General features: G+C 39.5%; 1 protein-coding gene across 1 annotated transcript; it reads left to right on the forward strand.

Moving 5' to 3' along the window:
• Positions 1–968: 968 nt before the first annotated feature.
• LOC105456984 (oocyte zinc finger protein XlCOF8.4) lies at positions 969–20,268 on the forward strand. The gene is made up of 2 exons (XM_011701372.1): positions 969–1,007; positions 13,918–20,268. Exons 1-2 carry the CDS (start codon positions 969–971, stop codon positions 15,526–15,528), a joined length of 1,650 nt encoding a protein of 549 aa, XP_011699674.1. The 3' UTR covers positions 15,529–20,268.
• The last annotated feature ends 5,980 nt before the right edge of the window (positions 20,269–26,248 follow it).

The raw sequence follows: 26,248 nt of genomic DNA on the forward strand, positions 1-26,248 counted from the left end.
AATGTCTAAACTCATTGCGACTTAAACAATCATAATTGAATTTTTTGCATGTGCTCAAAAGTTCTATTTCTTGTATCGCGAAAAAATACATTAAGAAAAGAAAAAACCAACAATTATCGATTTCGCATCTGATTTTATGTAAAAAAATTAATATTTTGAGCAAGAAAACGATTAATAAAACATTAAATATTTTATATCTATCTTGCTCTAATAATCAATTCTTGTAATTATAATCTATTATTGACTATAAAATATTTATAGTCAATATATCATATTTAGTAATCAATTCTGACACGCAATATATCGATACAAATTTAAGGATTATAATTAATTCAAATATATTGAAGTAATGCCCATGAGTCGACACGGTTGTTGGTGTGTAATAATTTCTATTGTTACAATATCAAGCCATATACTGCGCGTCGAATATATTGTCAGTCTTGAAACACAGTTCTTGTATGAAGCTCGAATTCATGGTAACGAATTAAATTATCAAGCAATTTAATATTTTTGATGCTAATAAGCATCTATAAAAATCCCCTTCTCCCAAATCTGTAAAGAATAATTTATTGCGAAAAATATCACAGTCGGGAATCGAACCCGGATATATCTCCCTGCTTGCCGGACGGGCGTCCTAACCATTCGGCCTGACCATTCATTTATTATAATTAATATTTAAAGCATTTATATATATATATATATATATTATAATTAATATTTGATATATATATATATATATATATATATATATATATATACACGTGTATATGAAGTTGTTAGTAAATCTTGCTGGATCCCCTCCCCATTTTAATAAAACAGCAAAGAATTAAAGCTTATATCACGGTAGTCTGTTTAAAGCTAAAGTAAATTCTTTATGAGCTATCCGATGCTTGGCAAATAGTAAGTATTTATTTGTAGACATTGCACACAAATAATTCATATTATTGTACTAACGATAGACCATTAATATGAGGACTGAGGATAATGTTCGAGAAAGCGAGAGCAAGGTAAGAGCACTCTCGCGCTCGGCACGCGACGTTCATTAAAGGCCTCAGGGTCGGTTGCTGCTGAGCGAGCCCTTTTTTTTTACCGGGGGAGACCTCGAACCTGCGGTGTCTCGGGCCGGTGCGATATCGCGCCTGCCCCTCTCGTGCGAGCCGTTATTCGTCGGCGTCTCGTCGGGGGTGGTTAATTTACGTGTCGGCTAATTTACGCCGGCCACTCATCATCATGCGCCGGCTTATTAATTACTACTCTCCTTCTCCTTCATTCTCCTTCTCCCGATCCCGTCTCTCCGCTACATCTCTTTCTCTATCTCGCGTTCACGCGATCGCGCCTATGGCGCGGGTGGAAATACTCCCTGACGGTTAAGACGAAGTACGCATGTCCCTCTCTTCATCATCGCTGACTACGCGCTCGTGTACCGTGACGATTGTATGCCACATGCGACCAAATTGTCAGCGCTGCGCGCTGCTGCGATTTCTCGCCTCGCAGCACAACGCCACGACTTTGTAAAACAGGTGTATTTCAAGAGATTATTAAATCTGAGATTCGAGGGAATCTTTAATGTTTAGAATTGAAACATTAAAGATTCCCTCAGATACAAAATGCTAAAAATAGCTTTTTCTATTTTTTTCCATAAATATTAAAATTTGATCGATCAATTGTAACATAAAAGCTTGTGACTTTTAAATTTTATAATTTTATAATTTTACATAGATTATTTATTAACTACGATCGATCAATACTCATTGTCAGTAAACAAAAGATTTATGAAAAGCTTATATATTTCAATACACATTTCAAAATAATTAAATATCGTTAAACATAAGAAGTGCCGTTATGTGTTATATCATATTTATAAAGCACATCTTAGCATTTCTCGATTTGGTACACGCGAGAAGTTTGCGCGTATAATAAGAATTATAGCGGAAACCCATTTACCAGCAACCACATATCCGGTAGTCCGTAATTCGACTCTCCGCGAAAATGAGTCACCTCAGGCCCTTCGCACTGGCCGCTCCTTTCTCGCGTGTTTCTTTATGTATTATAATACACAACACATGCATCTTTTTGGGTATTGTAATATTCTTTTATAATATTTCTTAATTAATTTATTAATACAAATATAAAAAATGGGAATCAAATTTAATATTTTTTGTAATGAATAGAAAATGATTAAACTTTAAAGTTATGTAATCATTGACAAAAAACAAATTATTATAGGTATTAGTTGTATAGTGAATTTAAAACAAATTAGAACGCTTGTTAGCTTTTCTTTAATTTATGATTTTTTTCGAGCATTATTCTGAATTCGCGTATAAATAATGAATGTGATAAATAGTCCTAAGCAAAAAAAAAAAAAATTGCAGCGATCGTAGAGGTAAACGACGACATCAAAGATCGAGATACGGAAACCGCGTGCGACCGAAAAGGAGCAAGCACCTTTAGGTCCGACGTGGACTGCCGTTTTACGTGATCGCGTGCAAACTGCAGTACGGGACAGAACGGCAAGTATAGAAGGGAACGAGGGAGGTCGATGATATTTGCATACGGGAGATCGCGAGTCCGCCGCGAATGTTTACGATATCCGCATAATGAGGGCGTGGGTGTTTCTATTAAGGCATACGGCCTATACCTGCCAGCTAAAAGAGACCCGACCTATCCGAGGCCTGATCTCTCTCGGCAAACTCACATTCACGCACGTGCGAGCGTGTATAAACGCGCGTGTGTACACGCGGCCGCAGCCCGTAGGAGAGACCTTATGCCGTTGACACCGAGAACTTAGAATCTGCTCGTGCATCTGAGTGCATCGCTCTGTGGAAAACTCTTCTTCCAGGTGCCACTCGTTCCTCAGATTCCTCCTTTTTCTTCTGCATCTAATCTTGTCGAAACGATTCCTGTTTAACCGAACGAACGAACGAACGAACGAACACCCACGCGCCACGAATAAGTGATTGAGTCGCGTTCGACGTCCCGACTTCGTCGAGATCGACGTTGTCTCGGACTTCCTTCGCGCCGTAGACTTTATCGGCGTATCTAGAATTCTGCATTGCGGGTCGTGTGACGCAACGGAGAGAATACGGATTAGTCAACTGTGTTTTCTCTCGTTTATTCCCGTTTCTAAACGGACGATATTGGAGTAATTAAAGACTTGTTCTATTAAGTAAAATATAAATACTATACATAAAAATCATTAAGAGAAGTTATTTCCAGAACTTTCTTATTTATTTAAATATATGCAGGTAAAAGATAGTAAATTATATATTTCTAGAAATATAATAATTATAATTGCATTAGCCTTTGCACAAAAACAAAACCCTCTTTTTAACAACAAACAACAAGAAGAATGACATTTATAGCTGTTTTTCATATCAAGTGTAATGTAAATAATCTAAGTGTTTAAAAATTATTTATAAAATGCACAGTTTTTAATGCTGTTTGCAAAAATTTTAATAGCAGAAAAATAATTTTGTTAAATTTAAATCGATAAATTGAAAAAAAAATTCTACATAAAAACTCTTAGATTCGTAAATATTGTCTCCGTGAAATTTTCATACTTTTCACACGTTCAATGAATGAATCTTATTTATCTTTCTCTTTCTTCGCGTCCGAGCATTGTAAATGAGTCTCTAGATTTCGCGTGCCTGATTTCCATGTAAATTATTGCACGGACAATCGTCGGTTTCGCGCGACGAAGCGTAAAATATGTTCAACGAGCGCTGGACGAAGATCCCAAGAGACTACTAGGAGATGTCTCTGTCGTTAGGCGAATGCGATTGCGTGCAGCTACGCGAAACGACAAAACGAGACAGGCCTAAGGAATCGCCCACGCCTTGTACGCTGTCGCCTGCCAGCCTCGAATTAACCCGCAATTACACGATAACGTCCGCCATACGAATGCCGTGGTTGGGACTGTAACAGCCGTTACGACTATGCATGCGTTTACGTGCATGTATACGCGCCGCAGTACTGGCTTATTATCAATTTTAGAAGATCTATTAACTTACGACGTAGAAAAATTATATTTTAAAATCATATTTGAAGGGTATTTTTAAAAAACTTTTAAAAGATTACTCCTCTCTAATGTTAGATTATAAAATAGCATTAATTTATTACTTTATAAAATCAAATTTTAATGAATTATTAATTGATATACCGAAATTAAATTACATATTTTATATTATATTAATTATTACATATAAAGATTGCACATTACTATATTATATTTTAGAGATGTGCGACATGAAATCGATTAGTTTTTTTGTTATGTTCCACTTGACTTTGTATATGCGTTTCAAAAATTCCATGGAAGGTCATTCTCACGCAAATCAATTGAAATGTTATTATCTTATAAAATACACATAGTTGTAATTGTATCGTTCTTTTGAATTGGCGGATTATTTTCGCGTCTGATCACACGCCACCTATATCTTATCGATGATCGCCGTGCTAATGATCGCAATTTACTATACGAAACCATCTCGTAAATGATGTTACAACTCTCGACGCGTCAAAAATGCAGAATCGATCGTTGACTCATAAACTTTTCCTTCTTATCGCTTTTATCAGATATTATCGTTAAAGCTGAAGTGTAATTATTGCGATAAACGCCGGCTCACTCGTATGTACATGCGTGGTTAAACTTTGTCAGTTCGATATAATAATTGCATCCCGCTCGCGGAAAATATGTATTACTGCCTCACAGTGTAGTTATCGCAACTTCTACCCCTCTTGTCAAATTCTTCGCGAATTTCCTGCCTCGTTATTGCATTTTTTTCTGACTTAACTAAGAACCTCCGTGACCGCATACAACCGCATACTGCGCTACATTTCGGAGTCTGCTGCAGTCCTGCTGCACTGCAGTGCCATGACTCTTTCGATGCGGCATCGGGACAGCTTCACGCGCATATATAACACTATGCCTTGTATCTGAAGTGTTTCGGATCGAAATCCATTCTGAGAAGAGCATATCATTTGAAGCGGAATTTATTATTGATACATGAAAGTTATGCTGGCTTTTGTATAAAGAGAAAGAAAGAACTGCTTTTCAATCACTACCTTATTTAAAAATTTTCTTTTATTATTATAAAATTTATTAGATTTATTTTAACGAAATTTATTTTAAAGAAGAAAAATTGAAAACGTCCTTATGTTTTATTACTTACATTTTCGTCATGCGTTTTGTTTTTCAATTTCGTTGTCAAGCACTATTATTTAAATCAAACGATGATATTTTCGCGTGATTGTGAGGCATATTCGAATATGCGTTGTTTTGAAAGGGGAGCAGGAACGTGTATTTTTTACGCGTGCGCTCGTAAAGAATCAATGTTCCTTGACTTTACGCGCAGCTGATACTAACTTTTTATTATTTTCCATTGCTCCCGTATTGTTACTCTCTCGCATTGCGTTCTATTCGCGGATTCTTTTATGTAATTCGGTAGCAAGTTACGCTTTATGATATTTACGACCCGCGGTGCGTACCGTAATGACACGCGTTAAATCGCCCGCACTACAATATTATAAACGATGCTATTTATATTGCGTTGTCAATGGTACGAGTTCGCGGAACACTTTAACGCCGTGACGCAAAGGAATCGATTGCGGACAGCGCGTTTAGCGGGCAGGAGCAAATGTTAAACGAATTGACTATTTATTTGTCGATTCGAACCGCCACCATCGCGCATTGTCGTCATCGCGGATGTATATTCTAAATTATCGCGACGTATGCCCACAGGCTTGGCCATTTCCACTTCGTTACACATTCAAATCGTCGCGACAACTCAAGTACAGAGCTATTCATGCGGTGTTTAATTTGATAAATTCATAATTTGCACCTTCGTGGCTCGCTCGATTGGAACACGCAATCCATCTCGTTTGACAAGCTGCCGCCCTTCGCGGTAAACAAATCAAATATGTATTGCGATTTACCATGGAGCTCTATTTTCGAAAACAAAAATCACTCTATTTTTAGAACAAGAAGATTCAATTTTACTTCTGCGGAATTTTATTATATACTTTTTTCAAATATATTTTACACACATACACACGCGTCGTATTAAATATTATAAATATTAAAGATGCATGTGTGTTACAATCGTGTAATAGTTCCTTCGGCGTTCTCCTTGGCAAAAATCCATCGTTTAAAATAAGGTCGAGCGTTCTGGAATATCCTATATGCACATGCAAGCTTTTTCAGGTGCGCCGCGCGGCTCTCTTTGGTTTTCGTCGAGAGAGCGCTAGGTCGTTAATGATTACCGGCCAGTTTTACGCTGGCCCGTAAGGCGCCGACATATGCGTCGCGTCTCTCTTTCTTCCTCTTACTCTCTCTCCCGCGTTGCAGCGTGGCGTGGCGTGGCGTGCAAGGTGCAAACCGTAAAAAGCCAACGACGTCGGCCGACGAACGACGGCAAGCAAAGTCGCGCGAGAGTTTAATTACCAGCGCGCCTCTCTTTCTCTCTTTCTCCCGGCGCGCTCGGAGAGGGTCTCGGGACCGCGGGACCGACTGACTAACGACTCGACGATCTTCGCGGCCGCGGAGATCCCTCGGCGGATAACGATAATTTCAGGAGCGTATTTTCAGACTGCCTCGTTTGGCTCTCCTCTCTTCGATCGTCGTGTCGCCGTGTCTCCCTTCCGCGAACGGGTCGGCTCGGGCAATGGAAACGGAGAGAAATAATATCGTCTCGCGGGAATGGGTTGGCTTTCGCGGCGGCATTTAGATATATCTAGAGTCTGCACCTCGGGAAATGAAACGAGGGGGGTATCGAGCGTTTTACGCATCGTAATGGGACGCGCGAGTTTTGCGGCGACGACGCAACGGCCAGGTGGAGACGCATGCCGTGGAATAAAATGCGAGCGGCGCCGGGAAAACGCGATCGAATGAGAAGCCGGGATAATCGGATTATGCGCCCGTCGAAACCAACTCGCTTTAATGTCGACAGAACAGCGTGACATCGCGATACGTTTCGGTTGACTGAAAGATTGCAGAGTATGACGGAGAGTTTGATGGACATTTCGGAATTATGACAAGTGAATAACGGAAGTACATTTCTACCTTTTTCAAGTTTCATAAAAACATTGTTATTCGAAACAATGGATAACGATAGTTTTTAATGTAATTATGTTGAAGATCAAAAATATATAATTTTTTTAAATTTGATTTATATCCTAAAGTCTATCGATTTTCGAGGTAAATTTTCAAAAATCAAACGTTAAAATATGATTTAACGGCAATGAAGCAACTTTTACAAAATCTGTGATATCTCAGCGTGTATATATACTGAATTGTAATGTATCTACACGTAGCGTAAAAAGAAACAATTAAACTAGAAATTCTAATAAAGAATTAATATGGCGCGAGGAGATAATATGCAGATAGATATGCATGTTTTTCATTCCCATCTGTGCATGCCATACCTATGTACAATCCATTAAAATGAAGAATACGGAATTAATGTCTTATTCAATAATGCATGATGCTGAATATCGCCATTTCAGCGTAAACAAGTGGACTCGGAGGAAACGAGGCGTTATCATATCGGCAAATTGTTCCGAAGGCGGTGTGATTCAGCGAATTCTAGTCCGTCCCCTTGTAGAGACGAGGGCGATCGATTACACGCCAATCGGATCGACGGATCGCGCTAACTAGATCGTAAGAGTCGAGGACGACCGATGCTCTATACCTGCCTATGAGCGCCAAGTCCCGCCTCGCCATCACGGACGCAAAAACCGCGGTCTCAGGCTGACATCTTTTCGTGGAAGTTATTTAATGGTGGAGAGACTCCTGGCGACTCTCCCATTGCGATGCTCTATAAAGCAAAATTACGAAAATTACTTTTAAATGCTTGCTCCGAATCTTGGAAAAGTTACATCGCGACTTAACGGGAATTTTTCTTAGAATTTGTTTAAAATATATGAATATGAAATGCATTTATATCTATCTGCACATCATGCATATTGGTTATATGTATGAAATTACAATGAGATGCATCGTCGAATGACTTTAAAGGTCTTCTTTACGACTAATTATCTATATTTTTTTTGTCGCCGAATTGATTGCCTTTCTTCCGACCAAGAATCAGAATATGTATGACGAGTCTCGTTTCCATCAAAAAGTAGAATCAAAGCCGCCGTCGAGCGCAATCTCGCTATACATAGTTTATATGCGTCGCGTCGTATATACACAACACCAAAAAAAAAAAGGGAGACATGTCGTGGCGGCGTGTTAGCATCTTCGTCAGGGAAAAAGATGAGCCGACGAGGATCGAGGAAGACGCAGAGAAAGATAAACGATCGTGCGCGCGCGCGCACCTCGTTCGTCTCGCAAAACTTTAAATCAGTCTAGTTGGCCTGTCAGTCGTGCCGCGAATGCGCACACACTATGTCCGCGCGCGATGCACAAATTGCCACGCATTTAATTACTGTCCAATATGCAGCGGGGGGCCATTAATCACCCTCTCGATAACCCATAATTTTCCACCGACGATAAAATCTGTCGCGCGACGAACGGCTCGCTCGGGCTAGCGACTTCTTTGCATCGTACAGAGACCGCATCAGGGGAAATGCTTCGTGGAGAAGAGAAAGACGGAGAAAAAGGCGTAAACGAGGGACGGAGAAAGGAGGAGAGAGAGAGAGAGAGAGCGGGGAAAAAAAGAAACAGAATGAGGAAAGTGGCGTGCTTCTGCAACCCGTTCCGCGGAAAAGTGTGTGCGTGGCGAACGAGTCCTCCGCTGCTGCCTCCGTGGACTTGATATACGTTGTCAGTCTCCTAGACGAGCCACCGGCCGGTGCCTTCAGATAGGCCTAATGGTTAACGAACGCTCGTTCGTCGAGACAGATCGTCGACCTTCGATCGCCGGCCGTCTCGATTCCTCTAATTCTTTTTGCGAGGCCTCGCCCTCGCGGGAAGATACGCTCGGATGGTCGCGGCTCTTCACTACCTCGTAGCCTATATAGATACCAACCACTGGCTTCCCTTCGGTAGCCCGTCTGGTTTTTTGGTAGCAGTTCGCCAGAGTCCTACCGCCACCGCGGCGAGCCTGTCTGCCTTAAGGCCGCTCTTCCTTTCCAAAGCAGGAACGCCGGATGGACAGCCAATAGCGAAAGGCGCGAGTCACATTCACGTTTATGACTACGCTGGTTAGGTTTTTTGTATGTATTTTTTTTTTGCATGAGGATAACATTGTCGGATTTTGTTTTTCATAATTTCTTACGCTCTATACAGTTTTTAAATCGCATCTGCCTAATTATATCTTGTTTAACGAAAGATATATAGTCATTTAGGTAAATGATGATTAATGACGCATCGAATCGTGTTGAAAGATGTTATATTAAATTTGCAATTATTAAACGTAGATTTTAATTACAAATACTTCGAACGATAATATAATTAAAACTTTTATAAAATTCCAAGATAAGATTTATTTTTAGATACCATCTTTTATCTATTAGAGTGTAAATTAGAGACAAAGAGAGTTTTAACAAAGAAAATTATTTTTTAAGCTAATGCGAATGTTTTTTGGCGTATATCTATCAGTCGCCAAGAAATAGTGAACGCGTAAGCTCGCGCGCTAATCGTACCCATCACTGCCGTGGCGTAGCGGCCAGTACATGGGCAGATCGTGCGGGAGAGAAAGATCAAGCGCTCCACCTACGCCCACGTCTCAACCTGTTCTGTTCCTCCCGTCGAGCCACGGTTACAGGTGCCTGCCCGAGGGCATTCCTGCTGGAATTCTTCACCGATGATCTTCGCTCCTTGCTTTTCTTGCAAACTCATATCATCATATGTGTCTCGAATCATAGATATAGCAATATCTTTTCTACATTCTCTCGATACGAATATTTTCTTGATATCGAACTGAATTTATCTTTTTCTTTTCACAAAAACTGAGGCTCGTTAATATTTTGTTGTATATTCTTAAAAAATCAATACTTAAATTTTTATAAAATCTTTTTTTTTTATCTTTGTATCGTTAAATTTGAGAGCTTTGCATCTATAAATTTTTGAATCGTCAAGGCAAAACTTCTTGAACATACGAAAGAACATATGGAATAAAATTGTTTTTGACATGCATTTTGTTAACTTAGGATAATAATTTCACTAAAAGTGAAAAAAGATAAGGGAGATGAAGAACGTAATGAAATATCACGGCAGACTTTCTAGAAGGGTACTTCTCGGTCCTGATCGAAGGGAAATAAGAAGAAATCAAAGCGGTGGGAAGGTAGCGCCTAAGTACGCCCACACCGTCCTCTTTGGGGGACCTGTTCTCGACATTTACGTTCTGATATCTTTTCACTTCGTTTACGAGTCCCCTTTACGTTTTACGACCGATCATCGAGACCCTTTCTCTCCGCGAATGAAGGCGGGGAAGGGTAGGACAAGTGGCGGCGCCGAGAGGAATAAAAGAATAGCCACTGTGGCGAAGAAGAGAGGGCCGAAACGCTCCGAGCATACTGTCAAACAAGATTCACTGCATCCTCTCTAATCGACTATTCTATGAAGTGACATTCAGATCTATTATCCATTCTCTTTTGATTGATGCGGTTTTGTAATCAAGCCGCGCAAATATAAATCTATGACAGATAAAAGTAACTTTTGTTAAAGAAGACGTCTAACCAAACACTTTATTCGAGAGCAACCTCCCGCTACGAATGCGCATTCTTTTCTACAACGCCATTACACGTGCAAAAGTGTCATCTACAGTTATAATAAAAATAATCACTAGCACGTTAATATTCATCCTGCCTCTTTAAGAGAATAGCATATGGACTATGGATACTTTTGTGCGTACAAAGCAGTTTTTTGTGCAACAAACGCGCGATAAGCGACAAGTCCTTATTCTAGAATCTCGAGAATGCCCCTGTTGGTGCAAAGTTGAAGGACGCACGTGGACTGGAATAAATGGCGGATTCACAGTCGCATTAAGTCACTTAAGCGACGTCATTTAAGCGACTATCGGAGTCCGCTTCTCACCGCCACGACGGGACTGTGGCCAGGAATTCGCATGTTTCTCCGTGAACGTGAATTTCTCGGTATTCATCGGAGGTAAGCGGGGCCGGCCGGCGAAGATCGGTCTCGAAACGGCGCACTACGCACGTACGCGTCGGTATGCAGCACGCTGGAGCCGCTGGAAAACCGTTGGACAATTCTCCGCATCCGCGTCCGCAACGCGACGTACCGCGTTTTTCCAGGAAGCCGAGCGAAATCTTTATTCTACGACCGTGACGTGCTATCGAGACCGAAGGCGGACCTGCAATCGAAATTATGCACGCACACGTGGCGCCAAGATACCGTCGCATCGGTTATTGTATGTACTCTGGTTTTGAAAAGACACATTGCAATTCGATTTCCCGTATTCATGAGTTACAGTCTGTAACACAGAAAAATTCCAATTCTTGTTTTAAATCTTTCTCTTTTCTCCTCTTAGTTTCACTTAATAAACCCCTACAGAAAATTAATCCATCATTTTAATCTGATATGTCTTGGAACTCTTAACGCCGGTTATCGATTACAGCATGAAATCCTAAAGTTCATAATATATAATTAATCGTTCCCGATGTGAGATTGGAAAACGCCATATCGCAAATAATTATTTATACCATGCTTGATCTTTTGAGAATTTTCTTTGCTTTTTATTCATAGATCTGTAGATAAGAATAATTGATAGTAGGGTTTCCGAAGATAAATTTAAAGTGTTATACATGAACAACGAAAATTCGCCCACGCTGTAAAAAATCATAGTATTAAATGCCAGTCATCGGTTGTCTGTCCGATGATTTATGCGCTCGTGCTCGCGATTTAAATTTCAAATATTCAGCGGACACATCTCTCGAGTTACATCGCGCGATCTTATGACAAAGTGCCGTTGTCACGTCGAACGAGACGAGTGTGATCTACACATACACACATATACACAGTACACGTCGGTAGATTAAAATAAATATTTTACAGATCCCACGTGACATTTGTTTCGTGGGAATTGGGACTCCGTCGAAAATACAGCCCAAGAGAACATAGCTTATCATTATTCACCTGCCTTTTCGTAAATTGTCAGAAATACGCAATTTTCTCCACTTTCGGAAACGCAACAGCGTTTTAATAGGTATTCGAATTAATTAATCCATGACGGATCTCTTCCGTTTCGAGTTAATATCCTTGGTTAACGACCATGTGTGTGTGTGTGTATGTCTGTGTGTGTGTGTGTGTGTGTGTGTGTGTGTGTGTGTCAATAAGTGATGATGCTGCCTGTTCGCAAAGTGGGCGAGGTTCTTTTATCGGGAACATTAAAAAAAAGTTCCGTTAGCGGAGCGGAGTGGCCGAAACGGGGCTGCATCGCCGATAATCGGCACGTGATCGAGCGCGATCTCGTCGAGAGGCGATCGTCTCTCGGCTTTTAATGGCGGCCACGACGCTAATGACGAATGGTCGGTCAATATCGCGACGCAAAAATACGACGAATGTTCTAATCGCATCTCATTACAACTTGGCGTCTTTTCACCGCCTCCCCCATTCTCCAGAAGGCTTCCGTTACCTCGATTGCCAATCGCTCTGAGATGAGCCTCACGTAATCTACACCTGTTGGTTTTGCACGTCAATACCTGCTCTTTTAGAATTGGTAAGACGGCAAGATTATATGCAAAGTCGCTTACATTGATGTTTTCTCGCGATTAACACGATAATTATATGTTTTGTAAAAATACTTAAAATTAATTTTGAGCGTTTTTTATTTTTGATGTTACTCGTGTTAACCTATTTGCTTTTAACCTAGATCGTATTTCATGATAGTTAAAAGGATTGATGTACAAGCCTGATGTATTTTGTAATATTTATATATAATTCTGTATTGCGCGCGTACCATAAAAAATCTTTTATTGTAAAATATACAATAAAACCTATTCGTGCTATTCTGTTTTGACAGACAATTCTTTTTTTATTTTTATAATATATTTCTTGTTAATTTATTAAATTTTATGTTTATAGTAGCAAAAGAACATAAACACGGATAAATTTTCGAATTATTTTCTATATTTAATGATATTATTTTCAGACTATGAGCATATAACACGACTTGATCGAATTTGTCTGTCGGAATATTATATCATTAATCATCGTGCTACATTTACAAGTATAGTGTTATCATAAATAACATCATATATTATTATGAAGTCATAGTTTATTAGCACCTGCGAATTTAAACCTCGTCCATATAAATGTCGCTACGAGATGTCAATTACTATCATTAACAATCCAGCGTTGTTAACAACAACGTTGCGTCAACAAAATACCACCTAATACAGTGGCGCTCAAATCTCAAACTGTAATAACATATAATCGGAAGTCATTTCTCGCGAAAATTAATATGCGTCCGATTAAAATTACATATCTTGCGAAATCTCACGGTCGAATCACTTTCAATAATTTCTAATATGAGTTGAAAAGATATCGATTGAAGCAAGAGTCACGTAATATATATATATATTATTATTATTGCGCCTTATTATTGTTGATATACATATATCATATAGCTAAGATTTATGTATATATATATATACATATATATATATGTATATATATATATACATATATATATATACAAATCTTAGCTATATGATATATGTATATTTGTATATATGTATATTTGTGTATATATATATATATAGAAATCTTAGCTATATGATATATGTATATCAACAATAATAAGGCGCAATAATAATTTGCCGTTTAAGCAGTTTATCGAAATGATAATGAAGCAATGTACATGTGCGACGACTTAATCTAAACGTCAATTCACCGCACATTGCTATTTAAATGTTATATAACGTACGCCAAATTAAAAAATTAATTTAAAATTAATTTTTGCACAGATAACGTGAGCATCGTCGAATAACCACATCGTTATCGTTTGATTGTTTCAGGACGAGGTGGGTGGTAGTACGGTGGTAGCCGAGGGTGTCGTAGGTGGCATAAGGGGCCCAGGCGGCGGGTGCCGCGCATCCTCGATGACGATGGCCGAGAGCGCCGTGGAGGACGCCGCAGCCGCGCCCCCGGGCCCGGCCAAGCCGCCACCACCCTCCTGTACGAACAACAACACCCTTGCGGCGACAGCCAACCGCAACCATCGGAACCCTCGCAAGAAACGGAGACGGCTGGAGCAGGTAGTGGACACGTTACAGGCTCATCGCAGTTCACCATCCGAAGGCGAGGTATTGAAGTTCGAAGGCAGCGGTCCCGTGTCCGAAGAGGAGGATGTTTTCGGCTCGCCCAGATCATCGTCCTCGCGATCCGCTGTGGATACCACCGCGGTGATTGGCCAATTGCCATTGAGGTTGAAAGACGCGGACGCAGTGACGTCAACCGAAGAGGAGCTCAACGAGATCAGTCAGCAGTATCACCATCATCCCCACCGACCGTATTGCTACTCGTATCATCATCATCGAAATCGTTATTCTCCCTATCAGAACAACCACCGATTGTCGGCGACCAAGTACTCTGACTGTATGTGCAGCCAGTGCTCGCAGTCGCTGGCTGCGTCGGCGGCGATGATGCTGCCGTCGGCGACCTCCCTACAGACACCGCTGTCGCGAACCAGCTTCACGTACAGCAGTATATGCGGCACGTACAGCATATTCGAGCAGTACATGCATACCAAGTACCTGTCGTCGTCGTCAGGCGACACCTTCCGCGGACGCAGTCACTCCGATTCGGATGTAGTGCCCAGGTGGGAAGAGACGCGGTCCGCGACCACCTCCTTTTCCTCTATCGTCAATCATCCCCCGCGAAGTGGCTCTCTCGAGAGCGACAGCACGAGTCCTCAAGAATCACCATTGGATCTCTCCATGAAGAATCTGATGCTACAGTCTACCGCGGCCGCCTCGGCGATCTCCAATAGGTCACCGGCTCTTCAGCTGCTACCGTCGGGCATCGTAACGCGAGGTTCCGTCAGCGTGCCAGTAGTCAGGGGCGACGTCGCATCACCCACGACGAAAGAAAGCGTTGCAGTACGGTACAATTTGGAGGTTTTACCCGTCGTCGAGGAAATGGCGCCGGGCGCAGACGTGGCTTACGTTTGTCCAGAGTGCGGACAGATGTTTAGCCTGCATGATCGTTTGGCAAAGCACATGGCATCCAGACATCGTCGGCAAGGTCTCCACGATGCCTCAGCGAAGGCGTACCTCTGCGACGTGTGTCAAAGGAGTTTTGCGAGGTCGGATATGTTGACTAGGCATATGAGACTGCACACCGGTGTCAAACCGTACACATGCCGGGTTTGCCGACAGGTGTTCAGCAGATCTGATCACCTCAGCACCCACCAACGAACCCATACCGGTGAGAAGCCATATAAATGCCCGCAGTGTGCCTACGCAGCCTGTCGCAGGGATATGATCACCAGGCATCTGAAAACCCACAACCGGTGCGCGGACGGCCCTATTCCGAAGACAGAACCCGGTTTACTCGCCGGCGAGGAATGTCCCACTTTCGATCAGAACGTGGCGGCGGTGCCGTCGGCGATTATCAAGGCCGAATGACAACGATCGATCGGATGACCCTGGCTGCATTCTAGCTCCAGGTCCCAGCGAGGACCTCGCGGTAAGATCGATCGGGGGTCCTCAGGAACCTTTGCAGGTCGATTAGGATTCCGCGGGAACATGTTGAGAGAGCGAAATCGCCGCTCGACAATCTCCATGACATTAGCCGAGCGTTAGGAAGAAATTGATACTTGAAGAGGTCGCGATCTTGATGGAACAAGAAAATTAGCGAGAGGAAAGATTTGTTTTATTGTCGTAATTCGCAATTTCGCGAGAATACCGACGGATACTAATACGAGAGTCTGTGATCGAGCTTAAACTTTTAGAAGAGATTGCAGCTAGACGCGTCAATTTCATTCTTTCGCTACATATTGAAATCTTTTCTTGCAAAAAAGTTTATAACATATTCATTTCAATACATTTAAAAAATTCGTTAATGAAAATTGTTTATGTTTACGCAAACCTAATAATTGTTCCTTCGTTTTTCTATTTAAGCTTTTATAAATTGGAATAGATATTAACAGTGTATGTAACGTTCTACAAAGTGGCTTTGTTACTTCAAGTGATTTTATTGCAACATTTTGCAATTCTTTATCGTATTTGCAAACTTGAAGTCTCCCGTATGCGTTCTATTCAGCGAAAGAGTTAAATTCGCACGTCGGAAGCATCATGGAGAGCTGAATGATAAAAATGAACTTCGCTCCCGTGAGTATTATATTGTATTATTTATTAAAAAATAAATGATTCTTTTTGTTTAACGATTTTTTTGCGGATTGCCTAAAAGTCATCATCCCTTCATGCGTCACACGCGATCGCGCGCGTTAACAGCGAATAATGCCGAACAGTATTATCGTACTTCTTCGACCTCCGCATCTGATTCTGTTTCCGCGATTCGAGATTCCGCGATACTTTCATTCTTCCTAATGTTTCATCGCGGCGCATGATATCGTGACTACAATTTCGGCCAAGGAATAATCCGAGAGCAATCTATTTGCATACGTATATCAAGAAAGTTGATTTTATATTAAATCAATTACTAATTTATCAACAAGCTCATTTCTCATCTTATATATAATTTATATATTTTTATTCATATTCCAGTGATTTCTTTTCAAAATTTAGAAATTCTGTTAGAACTTAATGTTTTATTTTTTTTTTAATCTGAAATTTGATTATCAAATATGTTAATTGTTGTCGGAGATTCCTTGATTGTCATGGAAAGGATGTAGCATCTAACCAACTGCTCTTTTTGTAAATCTTTCGCTTTCTCGTTCTCGATGCATAAAACTAAGACACACACATACAAGCTGAAAATAAAGCATTCCTGCTCGGACGCACAAGTGCAACGGAGGTACATGAAAGCGGTGCTTAAAGGCTCGGCGTTAGAAACGAATTGTGTTTTTATCGTGCTCGTAAAACGAGCCACGTGTCCACACAATAATACTGTATGTAAATAATCAATCATATCGCGCATCATTTCTTCACGAAAGACTTTCCTAATCTATAACATTAACTGTGGAGAAATCTGGAACGTAGCCCGTCGGCGACGCGAACATACGTGCCAAATTTTAGATGAATATTTCGGAAATGCGATTAACACACGCATCAACCCCAGTAAACTGCACATGTCGAGGTCTAGTGAAATTCGTGATTTGAATACATTGTTACTTCTGCTTTTCTTGTTTTTTATGTGAAATTTTTAGCTAAAGATATATCGGAACGCAAATTGTTGTTTCAGAATTTAATACAATTTAAAATCATATTAAATTAATCGTATCGAAGACAAACGATATAGAAGATTTATTAGACCTTAGTGAGCAGTTTTGAAGTTATACTCTTTAGAACATATCTGTCGGTCGAGCGCGATTTGCGGAACGGAGAAAAATTATTGGTACAAAAAAATAATCTTGTTAAAGATTCCGAAAAATGATACATCAATCAGAGCCAAATCAATTAACAAATCATTTTTCTGATTGAGAATTTATTTATCGCCAATATTTTTCTCATGTGTCCATTTCTGTAAATAGCGAGTCGCCATTGGTAACCTCGTCGATTCGCCCGAAACCTGCTCAAGTTGTTGTTACTTGAAAACTTGTTAAGATGACTTCTTATAGAAGTCAAAAGAAGCAAAGCAGTGATGTATTTGGTAATTAATAAATGTAATCGCGATCATTGTGTTTTGTAATGGACATTTTGTTAGTGCGGAGTCTGAAAATCGTTTGATCGCGAGGATAAGAACAATGTGAAAAAGAAACAAACATATTCGTACCTGCAGAAAGAGAAAGAGAGAGAGAAAGAGAGAGAAAACGATGTTAAAGCATAATAAAGCGTATAGAAATAACGTTAATTAGTGAGTAATATTATTGACACTATTATTGCGTTTTATTATTGTAACTATTATAATTATTCGCGCCGCCACACGCCGACAGGGAGATAAAATATTTTTTTATATAATGCATTTGAAGTATGTGCGACATCACGGAAGGCTTCGAGAACACGAAGTTCAGTTTGAAAGTTGTTCTCACCTCGAAATTAATGCTAATTAAATAACTTCGAACGCCGCGAGAGACGATAACATCGGCGTCAGTTCGTTACGTTATCGAGAAACGAACGGTCAAGTTGACGCGATCGATACATGGTCTCTGATTTTTTTTTTACGTTTTCCTGTAGAAGTTAAGTGTACGCGAACAGCGGTCGTTGCGGCGCGATTAATCGAAACTGGTTGTGGTGCTTAAGCGAAGAAGGGCGAATCCGACAGGATATCTTTGCGCTGTGAATCGACGAAGACAATCTAAAAGTATACTCAAACCATGATCTCTATACGGATAAGGTCGCCAAGCCGAGTGAATAGCGGATGAAATCCGCTAATGTCGTTCTATAGAGCTACGGGACTATGGAAAATGTACATATATTTTAATGACATTTTTTATTTACCAATATTTCCCTCGCATAATCCTTATCGTAAAATTAATAAAAATATATATATATATATGCTAGATGAAAATCAGAGAGAAAACAAAGACAAATATGATAAAATGTCAAAAATGAAGATTTAAGCAAGTGCATAAACCATGCAGAGATGCTCACGTTAAATTGCATCAAACAAAATTTCATCTCGCTGTTCGCTCGGTCCCGCGAATGAATTCCGTCTCCCGTTTCGGAAACGTCAATTCCACATAGTTTTACGATAGTCGTATGGTGACTCGTTGAGCAGCACGCGCCGACATAATACTCGAGCTTACTCAGCCTCGATCGTTTCGTCCTTAATCCTTATCCTAAACGTATGTATATTTGTGTACTTCCCCCGATGTGTCTCCTATTCCTCGTCGGAAAAAAAAGTAAACGTATCAGCGCGCGCTGATACACGCGTGGCACGCGCATAGATACGTATATCTCTGTATTTTTGTATATCAAGGTTTTTTCTAATTACCTATCTACCGATTAAGCGTTTTCAGAGGACGAGTAAGTAGCTATTAAGGAGAAAGTATTGTCGCTCTCTGCTTGCCATTTTACTTGCCCCTCCCCTCCCCCCCCTCCCCTTGATCGAACGATTGCTTGGAAAGCGGTGTTTATCGTACGGTGCGACGCGCGAGGGAGGATCGTCGAATCGGAGGAAACTCGTTTTGTTCTTTAATCGATAATAGTCGAAGTACATATCGTGCGATCAATGCAATCGTCTAAAACCAAATCAAACGCATTTTTTGCTAATTGCTTGCCTCTAAGAGAAGTTAACTTACAAACTAATTACTTACACGGAAGTGAATTCCTTAATATATTCTAGGATTTCTAGACAAAAAAATGTACATCGTAATATGCGATGTGTGATTAATTTTGAAGTGCCATTCAGCCTTCGACGCAACGGAAACACATTTTCTTTTGTTTTATTTTTTTTTAAATTTTGTTAGCGTGATTATCGAAACGAGACCTCTTACCTTGACGTTATCCCTCGCACCAATTCAGCCTTAAACTGACAGAATCTCTTGCGTAATAAGTCTGTAGTAATTTAAGTAAGAAAAGACGTGAGAAAGGAACAAACGCGTTTGACGCGTCTTCGGGCAGTTAAGCGATCGCCGTGCCAGACCTGTTCTTGTAATTATTAACAAGTATAGCCATTCGTATGATTATTATTATTTCTATTATTAATATTATTAATTATTATTAATATTATTATTACCTGTAGTTATGTTGTTAAGTGATTAATCATGTTTAATGCTTCTATTATTTATTTTGTTATCCCGTTCATGAGTCAAGCTTTCTATTCTTCCCTCTTGTCTGTCCCTTCCTCACTATTCCGATTCTTTTCTTTATCCTATTAATTTTGTCCTATCTTTGTCCTATTAATTTTCCGTTTTACTTATCTTCATTTTATTCATTTATCCCTTACCGTCTATCACTCTATCATCGAACCGGAAGAAGGGAGAGAGAGTTCAATTTACATGAAAAAAAATTTATCGCAATATCTTTGTAATATTGATCGCATTTTCAACGTAAATAAAACTAAAATATATTTTGAATCTCAAACTCATCTCCCTTTTCTCTGGCTTACATGGCACAAAAAAGCTTGTCTCCGAAGAGATTTTGATCTCCAATTCCCAAACGAAAGCATATCTTTTGTAACGATGAAACACTGACGAAAATTTGTGTAAATGATTGATGATGATTGTGTACGTTAATTTATAAATTATGTTGTGTTTACGATTCGTGCCAGAATGGAAAAAAATATAATTTTTCAACGAATCATCTCCGTACTTCATCATTTTCACCCATATATGTTTCCCATTATATTTTGTTATATTTCATCCATTTCTATATTTTTTCCTTTCATTATAAAAATGCGTGACTTACATTTTAATATAAATTATGAAATATTAAGTAAATGAACTGTGTGATATATTTATTGAATGATACTTTGATAACTAGTAGTACAATGATTTCAATTCGGACAGAAGGTTAAAGACTTTGCAAGACTTAATTTGCTTCCGATTATAATTTAAATTAATTTTTTTATAATTGTTTTTAAATCCTAATTTAATAATTATGTCGGAAAGTACGTGGTGCCTTGCAACGTTCGAGAATTCGTATTTAGGATATATAGATAAATCAATATGAAGAGATGCGAATATATCTATCGTATCATTTTAAGGCTGAAACAGAGATAATTATGTAGAAACAGGAATTCGAGCGAATTATTTTTTCATGCGACTTTTGGATAAGAAATGTAGAACTTTCCGATATACACGTGATTAAGAATTCATAATCTGTATCTATACACCGGCAGTCAGTGTTGTGCAAGACAATCGCGATTATTATCTAAATGAAAAAAATGTATCAAATATACAGAAATATATATGTAACTAACGCATTGTTGCTATTTAGATTATACAATTTTATCACATATCTTATACAGAGCAACTTTTAAAGACATTGATCAAGCGATAAAACTATCTTTATTTATATCGCAGAAGATCAAAGAATTTCTTATTTGATGAATAAGAATATTTGATTGCATTTATTTGTATAATGCACAACACTACTCGCGACACTTATTGCAGTGCTGTAAATATTTCAAGGCCTTTAACAACAAGGGCATACATTCGTTTTATCACGATGTTATCTTTGTATCCTTTTCTACTGCCACGAATTTATAATCCGCATATCTGTACATCGAAATGAGGACAAGAACCTGTAATGTTGCTGCACTTCTATGATGGAAATATATATATACACGTTATATTTGTTTCTAAAGGACCTCCATAATTTTCTGCTGTACATTTATTTCATACCTATCATGACAAAATTTTATTTTTTTTAAATCTAATTAAATAAAAAAAACGCACATTTCTATAAATCTCTTAATTCACATTTCAATTAGGTGAGATTATATTATTAAGAAAAAATTAAGTAGCGCGTTTTTTATGACAGTAATATATCAACAGCTTTACATTTCTTTCTAATTACATATTTATTAATAGCCAGAAATGTGATCTATGAGTTTGTCGCAGATTACACCATATACTCAGCCGGAGATGTGGCACGAAAAAGGGAGGCAAGTACGTCACGATTGAGGCGACACTGATAACCCGGCCTGACCCAACCGCCAACAAATTCGCAAATAGATATACTTCTTCCGCGATGTAGACGTAAAAACAACAAAAGCGGTTAATGTCGTATATTTCCTCACATTTGAAGTTTTATGGCAATTCATTCACATTTATCAAATCTATATTTATATTCATTCAGTAATTGGATTTAATTACATGTTATACTATTTGAAGAAGAGAATTTCTTACTGCGCTATTAGAAACTACACTATTGAAAATAGAATTCTACCGTTAGTAATTGTATAATTCCTGCCGCGCAGCTTCTGGAGCGAACATGTAATATTTTAACGATTTGTAATTATTATGTCCAGTACACATATGTTTATTGTAAGACCCAAGATAAACATCGTGTGATTATGGTGAAATCAGTTCCTTTTGACTTGACATAACACAAAAATGAAAGTGAGAGAAAGATGATAGGAAATATCTATATTAATATTCGCTAAAAATATTTTTTTATACGGAAGCGAATTGCTTCATCAATGTCTCGTGCACCCACGTGACAAAATTCTAATCTAATCAATAATGACTTTTCTATAACCACGAGATTTGATTTTTGAGGAGAAAATAAAGTTGAAAAATTCATTGAATGCGAGTTCTATCCTTGTTGCAATATATGTATTGTGTTATATTAAGGGATAACGAATACGCGATAGATTATACAATAGGTAATAATACATTTGGATATTCTAGGAAACTGTCAATCAACATGAATTGATTAGTTGATATGAAAAAATAAAGTTGAGGTCCTAACGCAGCGCCGCATCCAAAATGCACAGAAAATCGTATCTGTAGAATGCATACTGATGATCGGTTTGATGTTTACGTCACTCGCCTAAACAGAATTTCAGCGGTACACCTTATTATACGCGCATTATGCGTTCGCTGGATCAGTACATCGCGTCGTATCCTTTTCGGCGCGGTCGATATCCCGGATAAGCGGTAATGGAATAATCGACGTTTCGTGTAAGGGATATTCGGATAATCGGCTTGCCGATGCACTACCATAACAATATCCGCTGACACAATTTTTCAAATGCACAAGCTCGCCGTGCCGGCTGTGGGCATAATGGATACCAGATTGCAGCAGCGCGGACAAAATGCGCCAGTAATTAAATTAATCCGTTTTCAGATCCTTGAGCATTCGGACCACACCGAGATTCCGGGCGTTCTCTCCGCCCGTATGCGAATATCAGTTCTATCGATCGGAATAGTTCGGTCCATTTGCTATGCGCTCGAAGACTAATTAATATGATACTAGCAGGTGATTAATGGTACGGACGCATTTGCACGATGTTTGTCGTCTTACTTTTACCCCGCATATATCATGCTTACTTTATAGATATTTTAGTTTCAAGATATTTCTATAGAAGATCGTAAAGAAATAGGTACTATTGTTGTTAGATTAATATATGATTTATTGTTCGATTTTTAACAACGCTTTGATAAATATGATATGCATTTTTTTCAAAATAAAAATATTATACGACCAAAAAAGATTGCATCAAAAATATTGCTATCAAAAATACCATTTTATTCATACACGACGCGGTTTAAAATTTCGACTAAAATAGAAAATTCTGCTGATATATACGAGTTTCTTATTTTTGCAATCTTTGTATCATTCTTGGAGGTAACTCTCACCTCGTTATCTTTATGCCAGAACGTGATGATGGTATGATACTCTAAGAAGTACCAAGCAACGTACAGCCTTGAAAAAGTGCCGACGATGCAAATCGTGCTTCTTTCGCCGATTCTATTTCGTCATAGTTTCACTTCATGAATATCAGCCGTCAAACAATCTTACTTTTGTGAAATTTATCTCTTTTATATTCTCCTCTATATTTCGCTTATGAATACGGTTAAATGCTTACAAATTCTGCTTTTTTTATGAGCCATTTAATATTTAAACCAGCAAGTCTTTTTTTTTCAATTGTCTATACATCGTTAACTGAAACATTTTATTTCTTTTCTGTCGCCAAATGTACTATCCTAGAATTGATATTATATATTTATTATTACTCTCAAAGTTTGAATAGTATTTAATAATATATATTTCTAATTTTAAATAAATATTTAACGTTTTCCTTTTTCTTTTTTATCTCCGTTTTCCTTTACCGAAAGTATCGAAGAAATCGAGACAGCATTAAGTCGGAGTATCGTGTCGTCGCGCGAAATCGAGTTGTAGAAGAAAATCGAAAGAATAATCGAACAGTCTTTTGTAACGATTTATGGATCTCCTCCCGCCGTCATCGTCGCGACGCACCGGCATGGGCACCGCCTTTCCTTTCCGCGAACGGCCGCGTCGCGATGTAACGTGGCACCCGCGTGACGCGATTCCCCGTGTCCATTTTCTCGCTTTTTCACCGCGTACACACGCGCAATCGCCAATGCGAACGTAAATTATTGCGAACGGGCGGTAGTCGGAAAACAGTTCCGAGACGCAGGCAAAAAAAAAGCTCGCGCGCGATCCATTAGAAATTATAAGTTGCCGCATCGCGCGACCATGCGTCGTCCGTTCGCCGATCAGCGATTTCTCCGCCGACTCTCCCACTGATCCTTTTTCTTATTATACTTTTTCTCCCCCCGATCCCTTTTTCCTCCTCTTTCTCCGTCAATTCAAACGTGGTGAACCGGCCGCGATCGTACTTGTCACCGCTCCCCGTTCCACCCACGCCGCCGCCATGATGCTTGATTCTCTCTCTAAGGCCCTCGGACCGGTCCCATTTTTTTGCCGCAACAGCGTCCTATACTCCCCCCCTCCCCTCCCCGCTTCTGAAGGAGTCCACCGCGCTGTCCTGATCTATACGTTCGTGTCCGTTCTCATCTTCGCTCGTTTGCCGCGCCTCTCCTTCTCTTTCTATCTCCCTTAATCTTTCGCGTAGCGGAACCAACTTATCTATCCCATGGAAAAATATCGATCGTTCGTCGAGATACTGCCCGTACTGAAATGAGTTGTCGTCGTTGCCGCGAATTGGCATCGTCATTCGATCGTTATATTATACTTGGTAATAATAACTATCGTTACAACCTACTCGCTCTCGCTGAACGTTATTAAGACCGGAAATAATTTCATTCAGTTGCGTTTGTCCGGAATTACCTCTGTCATTTAGATTTTTTTTTTTTAATGACAGCGGACGCGAGTTTTTTTTATCTTACACGGGATTCAATTTAATTCAATAATGCTATAAGAAATGCAGCTCTTTTTATAATTTGTTGAAAAAAAATTAGTGAAAGGATAAAGTTATTACGATATTACGTTCAATAGTCTGCGTTGAGATAATAATCAATCGATTAAGGATCAATATCCTTGCGCGCAAGCAGCGGAAACGCATAATCGTCACTGATGATGGGTGCGAGGCATCCGCTCGGCTTGCTTTGATTCATGAGCGCGTTCGCAGAGCAGCGCTAATTGAAACATATACAGGCGTCGAACCGTTACAATTATCGGCGCTTCCAGCGGTAACATTTAATTTCTAGTAATGAACGCCAAGCTGGTGCAAATCCGCAGATTCACGCGGATCGCGCGAGCGCGAAGATTAACGAGCGCAATGTGCTCGTAAATTACGGCTGCGAGCGGACGGTGAGACACGGTACGACGAACTTTGCCGAAGACGCCAACCATTGCCAAGAAGTCGCATAATATGCACGATCAGAAAAAAAGGCTAAGTCGAGAATTTTTAAGAACGGCAAATTGAGATGCATCGGAATTATATGTTTATCACTTATTATATTTAAACATGATGTACTTTTTAAGTCTTTCATATCATTTAACAGATACACATCATTTAACTTCTCTTATGATTTAACACTATTAATTATTTTATTAACTAATAGTTTGACAAATATAATTTATTATTTTTCTATATACATATATATATATCTTAAAGTACATGTTCTATGTTTGATGTTTTTTTTATTAAAATGGTACCACCTATTTGGGTTTTCTAATTTCTTTTCACATGCCTAGCAACATATAATATCTTATTGTTAGTCGCGATTACTCCCGACAACTCGTAATCCTTAATTATAATCTTTATAAATTTTTCAGCCTAGATGTCACTCGTGTCATCCAAGGCGTTATTTTACATTATTGTAGACACTTTCATAAAACAAAAACAAGACAGATTGCGAATCAAGGAACATGTGTGTCGTTCGTGATTATTATACAGTCGATAGGGACCGTCGGAGTCGAACGCCAATCGGGATCGCGCGTTTGTCCGGCAACATGGCATTAGAGATCGCGACAAAAACCAGTTTACGAGAGAAGCTGGAGACCGGAAACCAACAATAGACAAGTTCGAGCGTGAAAGAGGATGCGGGAGAAAGATGTGGCGCGTTTGCGCGAGCTGGCAAGAAAGAAACGCGGGCGAGAGTGCGGAGGGAAGCGCGCCAACGCGTGTGCGCAACTTTTCTTACAACGACGACCTCGAGGCATCCGGTCTCTTGCACGCATGTTGAGCACTTCTCTATCGATTAGATCCTTGCGGCGTCGCACGGAGAAACTCCACGGAATGTCGAAGACTTTGAAACGTTTGATAACCAAGCGTCGCTCTATAATGACATCTGTCGGATTATGCATCCGACGCTTTGAAGAGGCGACTTTATTAAGCTTCTAA

Source organism: Wasmannia auropunctata, unplaced genomic scaffold (genome assembly GCF_000956235.1).
Source record: "Wasmannia auropunctata unplaced genomic scaffold, wasmannia.A_1.0 LD336106.1, whole genome shotgun sequence".
NCBI classification, from domain to species: domain Eukaryota; kingdom Metazoa; phylum Arthropoda; class Insecta; order Hymenoptera; family Formicidae; genus Wasmannia; species Wasmannia auropunctata.